The sequence below is a fragment of the Narcine bancroftii genome, chromosome 4 (assembly GCF_036971445.1).
Source record: "Narcine bancroftii isolate sNarBan1 chromosome 4, sNarBan1.hap1, whole genome shotgun sequence".
NCBI lineage: Eukaryota > Metazoa > Chordata > Chondrichthyes > Torpediniformes > Narcinidae > Narcine > Narcine bancroftii.
The window spans coordinates 57,338,840-57,349,902 of record NC_091472.1 but is presented as its reverse complement, the minus strand read 5'-3'; the positions used below and the strand labels follow the sequence as shown (position 1 = coordinate 57,349,902).

General features: G+C 42.8%; 1 protein-coding gene across 1 annotated transcript in view; it reads right to left on the bottom strand.

Annotated features, from left to right (window-relative positions):
* Positions 1-211: 211 nt before the first annotated feature.
* rd3 (retinal degeneration 3, GUCY2D regulator) overlaps positions 212-11,063 on the bottom strand; it is an 89,459-nt gene continuing 78,607 nt past the window's right edge. The window contains exon 5 of the mRNA XM_069931360.1: positions 212-327. Coding sequence (XP_069787461.1) covers positions 275-327 — 53 coding nt within the window. The 3' untranslated portion in view covers positions 212-274. The remainder of the gene's footprint in view (positions 328-11,063) is intronic.

Here is an 11,063-nt window from a genome sequence, read left to right as displayed (position 1 = left end):
TCCTCTACCTCTTCCCTGGAGGTGGTGTCTGAAAGATATTGCAGGCCACATGATAAGGGTCCTCGATGATTCTCTGAGGCTCCCCTTAAGCACCACTCCCTATAGATGTTGTGGTTAGAGGGAAGGGAGACCCCTCAGCAGTTTTAATCACCCTCCATACTGACCTCTAATCTGATGCTTTGCAGCTGTCATACCTCACCTTGATGCAGTCAGCCAAGACACTGTGCTCCTTGAGAACGTTAGGATGGGTGCTGGTAGCCCTCAACAAGAATCTTCAAGTGTGTGGATGACACATGGTAGTTGGTCTCATCAGAAACAATGAGGAGTCTGGTTACAAGGAAGAGGTTGATAGGTTTGTTCAGTAGTCTTCAACTTCCCTAATTTTTTTGATTTACATGCAGTATGGTTACAGGCCCTTCCAGCCTACAAGCCTGTGCTGTCAAAATACCCCAATTAACTTACAACCCCTGAAACTTGAAAGGTGAGAGGAAACCAGAGCACTTGAATAAAACCCATGCAGACATAGGGAGAACATACAAACTCCTTACAGACTGCTGGAAAGACAAATTAAGCCAGTTCACAGGGAGATCAACGTATGTCAGCAGGAGTGGGGTGGGGGGTGCACAGCTATGCTACAGGACTGATTTGAGACCATGGACTGGAGCTGTTTCAGGGAGGTTGCTGTCTACAATGGTCGTGTAAACGTGAGCTCAGTGACTGGTTCATCAGCAAGTGCATTGAGGTTATCACTGAGATCAAATACTTCTCAACCAAGGATAACCAGAAACCATGGTTGGATGCACTTTTCAGAGCTTGGTTATGCTGCCTTCAGGACAGGAGCTAAGATGACACTGAGATCAGCCAGGGCTGAACTCTCTTGTGCAACCCAGAAGGCAAAGCATGGTATGCACAGAAGATCCATAGACAGCTGTGCAAAACTCAGCAACACAAAGCACATAGGGCAAGGGATCAAGACCCTAACAGGCCACAAAAAAATCTAGCAAGTTAAAGACAACGATGCTTCCCTTCAGGACAGATTGAACGTCTGAACAATTCAATTAGAAGAACAGGCTGATGCCAAAGAAAACTACTGTCCTGATGAACGGGCCACCAGTGTAGCTGAGGTAAATATAACCCTATCCAAAGTGAACTCACACAGGGAATGGAACCAGACAACATACCTGATGGAATAACTAATGCACATCAACATATCATTGCAGCAGACCATCGATCCATGAGTTTAAAGACGACCATCATCATCCCAGTACCAAAGAGGGTGACAGTAACAGTCCTCCAGTACCAAAGAGGGTGACAGTAACAGTCCTCAATGTCTAAAATCCTGTGGTACTGACCACCATTATGAAATGCTTCGAGCATCTGGTGATGGAATGCATCAAAGTGGACCTCCCAAAGACACTGGACATATTTCAATTCACCTAGAGACTGAATGGTTCCACAGATGTTGCTACAGCCTTATCTCTCCACTGTCCTCGCCCATGAAGAGAACGGCGCCTCATACACCAGGCTGCTGTTCATCAACTTCAGCTCAGTATTTAATATGATCTTTTATTCACTAGAGACTGGGACTCATCACCCCTCTCTGTAACTGAATTCTAGATTTCCTGATGGAGAGACCACATTCTATCTGGGTCATCAAGCACCTTCACACTAAGCACTGCCACACTTCAGGGCTGTGTGCTCAGCCCATTCCTGTCCATTGCTACTGACTCACGAGTGTAATGCCAGATCCAGCTCCAACAGAGTCATCAGCTTTGCAAATGACACAAGTAGTTGGCTTCATCAGCAATAACGAAGAGTTGAACTACAAAGAGGTGGAAAATCTCATTAACGTAGACAAGATGAAGGAGATGATTGTGGATTTAGGGAGGACCATGAATTGCTTCAGTGTTCACCAGGGAGAAGGAGCTTGGCAAATGTGCATCAATGTAAAATGGACTAATGTGCTGGAGCATGTCAAGGTTAAGAAAGAGGAAGTGTTGGATCTTCTTCCAAACATTCAGATAGATAAGTCACGGGAACCAAATGTGATATATCCAGGAAGTGAGAGAGAGATTGCTAGGACATTGGCAATGATATCTGCATCCTCCCTGGGCACAGGAGAGGTACCAGAGGATAGGAGAATGGAAAATTGAGAATGGAAAGGTAACAGGGAGAATCCTGAGTGTTATAGACCAGCAAGTCTTAGATCAGTGGTTTGCAACTAATGGAGAAGATTTTTTGAGACATGATTAATGAGCATTTACAAAAGCAGTCTTCTCAAGGATAATCAGCATGGCTTTGTGAGGGATGAGTCATGCCTCACGAGCCTAATGAGATTTTCAAGGATGTGACAAAAGAACTTTATGGTAAGGAGGTGAATGTGATGTATGCAGATTTTAGTATGGTATTTGACAATGTCTCCATGATAGAGTCATTCAGAAACTCATGAGGCATGGGATCCACAGAACCTTGACTTGATGGATTTGGAATTTGCTTGTCTGTAGAAGGCAGAGGGTGGCAGTAGATGAAACATATTTCGCCTAGAGGTCATTGCTTGGTGGTGTTCCACAGGGATCTATTCTGGGACACCCCCCCACTCTGTGATTTTTATACAGATAGTCTCTGACTTAGGATTTTTAGAAGTTACAATCTGTACTTCAAATTTCGGTGTCTCGCAACAGTGCTGTATCAGTACCCACACTGATTCCACTGACCCATTCTCTCCTGACAGCCCTGTGTTGGTCCCCACACCAATCCCATTGCCGTTTTTCGACTTATGATTTTTTTCAACGTCTGATGGGAGTACTGGAATGTAACCCTGTCATAAGTTGAGGACTACCTGTAAATGATTTGGACAAAGAGGTGGATGGGCAGGTCAGTAAGTTTTCAAATGACATGATGGAGGAAGGTATTGTGGATAATATGGAAGATACAGGATGCAGAGTTGGGTGGAGAAGTGACAGATGGAGTTCAATCTGGATAAGTGTGATGAGATGCACTTTAAAAGATTAGACTCGATGGCAGAGTGCAGATTTTTAATAATGTAGAGTGGCCATTCTTAACCTTTTTTTTGGCTATGGCCCCCTTGGGATTCTGCTCATTTAAATGGCATATAGTTGTTTTTTTCCATGCTTTTCTCCTACCAATTACATAAAACAAATATTTTATTATTTCACTCCATTTCTGTTGTAGACCCTCAAGGATATTGCACAAGTCGATTGGATGGTTAAGAAAACATATGGTATGCTGGCCTTCATTATTCAGGGTATTGAGTTTAAGAGTCGTAAGGTAAAATTGTAGTTCTATAAAACTCTGGTTGGATCATACTCGGAGTATTGTGTTCATTTCTGTCACTTCATTACAGGAAGGATGTAGAAGCTTCAGAGAAGGTGCAATGGATTTCTACCAGGATGTTGCCTGCATTGCAGACCATGCTGTATAAAGTAAGGTTGACTGAGCTAGGGTTTTTTTGTTTGAGGCGACAAAGGATGAATCGAGGTATATAAGATTTTGAGAGGCATAGATAGGGTGGTCAGCACGGTGGACTTTGTTCCTGGTGCAACAATAACAAATAGAGGACACAGTTTAAGGTGAGTGGAGGAAAGTTTAGGGAAGACTTCAGAGGTAGGGTTTTTTTTAATACAGTGCCTGGAATGCATTGCCAGGATGGTGATGGAGGCTGGCACAGTAGGGACTTTGAAAAGAATCAGACTGGTGCATAGATATAAGAAAAAGAGATGGTTATGGGTGTGTGATAGGGAAGGATTAGATTGTTATGGAGTAGGTGTACATGGGTCAGCTGAAATGCTGATACTGTGCTGTAAAGTTCCATGTTTTAATACGAAAGAAAAGCAGGTGCTTTTCTGTGGTCTCCAAGAACGAAAGACCTATTCCACTTCAAAAGACCATAAAATGTCAACAAGCAATGGTTGGGGAATATGAAATAAATTTTAAATGTCACTCTTTCATGTCCAGTCTTCCTAATAAAGCCTGTTTTACCTTTCAAGCTTTCTCCTCCATTTCCCACCTGTTTAACGTGATGATTTCTGCTTGTCACTCTTCAAACTGGTATAACTTTCCCTTGGCAAGTCAGCCTGCATGTTTGTCTCTCCAGCCAAGTGCTAATTTTGTATTCTGTCCAAACTACAGTTTTGCCCTTCCTGCATCTCCTCCTCTGCCACAAAAATTCAACTTCCAAGTACTAAACTCCTGGAGGGACTCCAGCAGGGAGACCAGCAGCAGTGGAGGGAAAAAGAATTGTCAATAGTTTGATTCAAAACCATACGACCAAAACAAAAATTCCTCTCCCTCCCACCCCCCCCCTCCCCCCACCATATTTTTCCATTTGACTTCATTTCAGGTCATAATAGAAGGATCCCAGATTCAAAATCAACTAGGGATATACCCTATATATCTTTGAAAATGTCATGGCCTTGATGTGGAAACAGGCCTATCAGCCCATCAAGCCCATGTTAAATATCAACTATTCATTTGCTCCAATCTTACATTAAATTCAATTGAACCCCCCAACATTCTTGTCAATTTCCCCGCAGATTTTACGCTTCAAGTTCGTTGTCACAATTCAAAAATGCAGTGAGAAAGGTAGTGAATTATGAGCAGAGTGTAATAGACCCCTCAGAATACAAGTAAGACAGTACAAAATGCAGAGTTAAAAGAAAGATCAATTGGTATGGAGTAAAGGCCAAATAAGTATGATAATGGCAGGAAAGAAATGGTGCTTGAATCTAGTGGTATGTGATCTCAAACTAGTGAGTCTTCTTCCTGACGGGAGCGGGATGAAGATAATGTGGCTGCGATGGAATGAGTCTTAATGCATTGGCTGCTTTTTCATGACAGTTGTTCTTGGAGAGAGTTGATGGAAGGAAGAGGGTTTTTGATGGATAGAGGCTCTATATAATGGATAGAGGCTCTTTATGCGTATATGTGCGTGTGTGTGTGTGTGTACACACAAATACATACATACACATATATTCATAAAGAGCCTCTATCCATAATATATATATGGACTATATATGAATATACATACTATGTATTTATGGTAGAGTCTTAAATGGTTTGTATGAGCAGTTCTCAGTTATTCAGCATTATCACTGCCCATGGGAAGAACCTGTTTCTCAGTCTCCTGTTTCAGGCTCTCTATCCTGACTGGAGTAACCGAAAGTTCTGAGTGTGGGGTGATAGCGGTCCTTAATGATTTTGCGAGCCCTCTTCTGACAACAATCCCGGTAGATCATGTCCATGCAGGGAAGAGAGATTCTCATGATCTTTTCTGCCAATCTTATGGTCCTGTGGATTAATTTCTCTGTAGCAACCGTACCACACTGGGATGCAGCCAGCCAAGATGCTCTCGTTAGAGTTCCTATATATCTGCTATCTCTTCCCTCTCTCCACTACCAATCTATTAATGTATAGAAGAGGGTGGTTGTCCCTGGTCCTCCTGACGTCCACATTCATATCCTTTGTCTTGTTCAGTTGAAACTCAGGTTGTTATTCTCACACCATTTTGTGAGATTTTCCATATAGTGCAACTCATCATTGTTGCTAATGAGACCAACTACTGTCATGTCATCTGCAACCATGATGGCTCGGTTAGAGCTGGATCTGGCATTGCAGTTGTAGGTTAGGAGCAGGAGTGAGTTGACCACACAGCCCTGAGTTGTGCTAGTGCTCAGTGTGATGGTGCTTGACATTCTGCTCAGTTGTTAAGTTGTCAATGGATGCTGGTGACGTGCCTAATTTCCTCAAGCTTCTAAGAAGGTGGAGATGCTGGGGCACTTCCTTGGCCATTACTTTGACATGGATGGACCAGGACAACACACTGGAGATGTTTACCCAAAGGAACTTAAACCTGTCTGCTATCTCCAACTCAGCACCGTTGATGTGGACCAATGAGTGAGCTCTGCCCTTCCAAAAATCTATAAGCAGTTTATTGGTCTGGCTGATTTCAAAGGAGTTGCTGTTGTTGTGGCAACATGCCACAAGCCTCTCTATCTCTTTAATCTATTTCTTTGTTCGTGATCCTGCCTACTCATAGATGGAGTTGAAACCATGTTTGTCCTCACAGTAGTGGGTGTACTGGGAGTAAGTATGCATTCTTGTGGTCCCCCGGTGATGAGGATAATTTTGATTAGATTAGACTTTATATTTATTGTCAGAGTACATACATATCACATACAACCCTGAGATTCATTTTCCTGAGGGCCAGGCAGAATTACCATTTATTGGTAGTGCAAAAAACTGTACACAAATGTACACAGGTAAACAAATAAACAAAGATAAACACCTGTGCAATACAGAGAGAGAAAAATAAGCAAACAATATAATGTGCAAAAGTAAGAGTCCTTAAATGAGTTCCTGATTGAGTTTGTTGTTGAGAAGTCTGAGGATAGAGGGGTAGCAGCTGTTCCTGGACCTGTTGATATGAGTTTTATGGCACCTATACCTCTTTCCTGACGGTAGCAGCAAGAACAGAAAGTACTGGGAGGTGTGCATCCTCAATAATTACTGCAGCTCTCTGACAGCAGCGTTGCCCCTAAATATTCTTAATGGTGGAAGGGGTTTGCCTGTGTCCACTACCTTTTGCAGGGCTTTATACGCAAGGGTATTGGCATCCTCATAGCAGACTATAATGCAGCCAGTCAGCACACTTTCCACCTCACATCTGTAGAAACTTGCCAGGGTTTCCGATATCATACCAAATCTCCGCCAACTCCTGGGGAAATAGGGGTGCTGAAGTACTTTCTTCGCGATGGCATTCGTGTGTTGGTTCCAGGAAAGATCCTTTGAGATAATGATTCCCAAGATCATAAATTTGCTCACTCTCTCCATCTCTGATTACCCAATTATCACTGGATCTTACACATCTGGTTTTATAACCATATAACCATGTATGGAGCGGAAACAGGCCATGTTGGCCTTTCGAGTTCGCACCGGTTCATGAACTCCTTAACCACTGCTACGCTGCTCATCATGTGCAAAACACAAGATAGGATGAGGGAATAAAGGAACTGAAACAGAGAGCGTAAAAGAGGTGCAGCTGGGTTCGGTCCTGACCGCCGATGCTCTCTGTGAGGAAATTGCACATTCTCTCTGGAACCCAATGGATTTCCTCTCAGCATTCCAGTTTCCAAAGAGATGTTTTGGTAAGTTAATTCCCTTCTTAAAATCAATAATCAGTTCCTTGGTTTGGTGACATTGAGAGGATATTGTTGGTCCACCATTTGGCCAAGTTTTCAATCTCCTTTCCTGTATATTGACTCATCACCTCTCTTTATACAAACCACTACTGTGGTATCATCAGCGAATTTGTAAATAGTGTTGTCATACTGAGCCAAACAGTCATGGGTGCAAATTGAGTAGAGCAGGGTGCTAAGTATGCAACCCTGTGGTACTCCAATACTGGTGGAGATTGTGGAGAAGATGTTCTTACCAATCCTCACTGATTGTGGTCTGTAAATGAGAAAATCCAGGATCCAATTACACAATGGGGTGTTGAGTCCCAGGTCTCAGGTTTGCTGATCTGTTTTGAGGGATGATGCTGTTAAATGCCAAACTGCAGTTGATAATCAGCATCCTGATAAATGCATCTTTGCTGCCCAGGTGTTCTAAGGATTTGTGTAGAACCAGTGAGATGTCTGAACACGTGTTGCTACAATAGGAGAATTGTAACCACTCAGACAAGAGTTGATATGCTTCAACACTAGCTTTTCAAAACACTTCATCGTTGTTAATGTGAGTGCTACTGGCCAATGATCATGTAAGCAGGTTACCAAACCCTTCTTGGGCATCAGTATGACCAACACTTGTTTGAAACAGGTGGGTACCATGCCCTGCCGGAGTGAGATGTTGAAGATATTCGTGAATATGTTGGTAAGTTGTTCAGCACCAATTTTTAATTCTCAGCTGGGTACTCCATCCAGACATTATGCTTTCTTCGGATTCACTCTCTTGAAGAGAGCATGCAGGTCATTCTTGGATACAGACAGGAGAGGATCATCTGGGAACATGGGAATGCGCAGTGGTGGTACTTTTTTGATCTTGTGGTTGAATTGGGTGTAGAAAGCATTGAGTTTGTCAGGGAGTGAAGCTTTGCTATCTCCTACTGCACCAGATTTTGTTATTTTGCAGGTGATGCCTTAAGACCCTGCCACAGCTGTCGGATATTCCTCATACTTTCCATTTTCATCCAGAAACTCCATCTGGGAAATGGCTTTACGCAGGTCATACCTTCTCTTGTAGTGATCTGAATCTCTAGACTTAAATGCCTTTGATCTGGATCTCACCAGGTTCCGGATTTCTTTTGTTTATCCAGGGCTTGTACTTGGTGGCAGTGTTCTTAGGTGCATCTATTTCAATGCAAGGAGTATTGTAGGAAAGGCAGACGAGCTTAGAACATGGATTGGCACATTGAATTATGACATTGTGGCCATTCGTGAAACTTGGTTGCAGGAAGGGCAGCTCAATGTTCCGGGCTTCCGTTGCTTCAGATGCGATAGAACTGGGGAGATGAAAGGGGGAGGACTGACATTGCTCGTCAGGGAAAATATTACAGCTGTGGTCAGACACGACAGAACAGAGGGCTTGTCTACCGAGGCTATATGGGTGGAGCTGAGGAACAAGAAAGGTATGACCACACTCATGGGTTGTATTATAGACTATCCAATAGTCAACGAGAATTGGAGGAGCAAATCCGTAGAGAGAGAGAGAGCAGACAGCTGCAGAAAACATAAGCTTGTGATAGTAGGAGATTTTAACTTTCCCCATATTGACTGGGGGCTCCCAAACTGTAAAGGGCAGGATGGCATGAGATTTGTTAAATGTGCTCAGGAAAGTTTTCTAAATCAATATATAGAGGCACCAACTAGAAAGAATGCTGTACTAGATCTCCGATTAGGGAAAAAGATAGGGCAGGTGACAGAAGTATGCTTTGAGGTACATTTTTGGTCCAGTGATCATAACGCCATTAGTTTCAAGTTAATTACGGAGAAGGATAGGTCTGGGCCTCGGGTTGAGATTCTAAATTGGAGAATGGCCAATTTTGAGGAGTGAGAAAGGATCTGGAATGCGTGCATTGGGATAAGTTATTTTCAGGCAAGGTTAGAAGACCTCCAAAGGTGAGTTTGTACGTTCCTGTCAGGATTAAAAGCAAAGTTAGTAGACATAGGGAATCTTGATATTGGGGATCAGATTCAGAAGAAGAGCAAGGTGTATAGCAGGAATAGACAACAAGGAGCAACTGAGGTACTTGATGAGAATATAAAAATGCAAGATAAACCTCAAGAAAGAAATTAGAAAGGCTAAAAGAAGACATGAGGGTGCTTTGGCAGACAATGTGAAAGAAAATCCTAAGGGTTTCTATAATTATATTAAGAGCAAAAGGATAGTAAAAGTCAAAATTGGACCCCTTGAAGATCAGAATGGACACCTTTGTATGGAGCCAAGAGATGGGAGATAATTTACATGTTTTTTTCATCAGTATCCACTCAGGAAACAGGCACAGAGTCATGGGAAGTAAGGAAAACAAGCAGTGTGAGATCATGGAAACTACAGATTAAAGAGGAGGAGGTGCTTGCTGTCTAAAAGAAAATAGGGTGAATAATCAGGCCCCCAGGCCTGATGATATTCTCTTGGACTTTGTGGGAGGCTAGTGTAGAAGTTGCAGAGGCTCTCGTAGAAATATTTAAAATGTCATTTGCCATGGGTGTGATACTGGAGGATTGGTATGTAGCTATGTTGTTCCATTGTTTAAAAAAGGCTCAAAGAGTAACCCTGGAAATCACAGGCCAGTGAGCCTGATGTCAGTAGAACTACAGCACAGTACAGGTCTTTCGGCCCTCGATGTTGTGGCAACCCATATATCCCTTAAAAAAAGTACTAAACCCACCTTTCTAAATCTATTTTTCTTTAATATATGTGCCTATCCAAGAGTCTCTTAAATGCCCCTAATGTTTCAGCCTCCACCACCATCCCAGGCAAGGCATTCCAGGCACCACAACTTTCTGTGCAAAAAACCTACCCCTGATATCTCCACTAAGCTTACATCCCCAAACTCTGTACATATGTCCTCTGGTGTTTGCTATTCCTGTCCTGGGAAACAAGCTCTGGCTGTCCACACTATCCATGCCTCTCATAGTTTTCTCGACTGCTATTAAGTCTCTTTTCATCCTTCTACGCTCCAAAGAGAAAAGTCCCAGCTCTGCAAACCTTGCTTCATAAAAACTTGTTTTCCAATTCAGGCAACGTCCTGGTAAATCTTTCAGTCCCTCTCCATGGCTTCCACATCCTTTCTATAAGGAGGTGACCATAACTGAACACAATATTTCAAGTGTGTTCTCACCAGAAATTTGTAGAGTTGCAACATGATTTCTCCTGAATTCAATGCCCCTATTAATGAAACCCAGTATCCCATAGTCCTTCTTAACTATCTTATCAACCTGTGCAGTGACCTAGAGGGATGTATGGATTTGAACCCCAAGGTCCCTCTGTTCATCCACACTCTTGGGTAACTCGCCATTAACCTTGTACTCAGCCATCTGGTTTGTCCTTCCAAAATGCATCACCTCACTCTTATCCAGATTGAACTCCATCTATCACTTTTCTACCCAACTCTGCATCCTGTCTATGTCCTCTTGTAACCTTCAACAACCTTCAGCTCCATCTACAACTCCTCCAACCTTCATGTCATCTGCAAACTTACTAACCCATTCTGCCACCTCTTCATCACAAGGAGCAGGGTCCCAGAACAGATCCCTCTGGGACTCCACTAGTCAACAACTTCCAGTCAGAATACTTTCCTTCCTCTGCTTTCTTCCTGCAAGCCAATTGTTTGTCCACTCAGCCAAGGTTCTGCTGATCCCATGCTTCATGACTTTTTAGATGAGTCTTTCATGGGGGACCTTGTCAAATGCCTTGCTAAAATCCATGTAGACCACATCTACCACCCTATCCTCATCAATTTCTTTTGTTACCTCTACAAAAAAAATCAATTAGGCATGACCTTCCCTTCACAAAGTAGTAGATGAATTATTAGGTGTTCTTAGAGA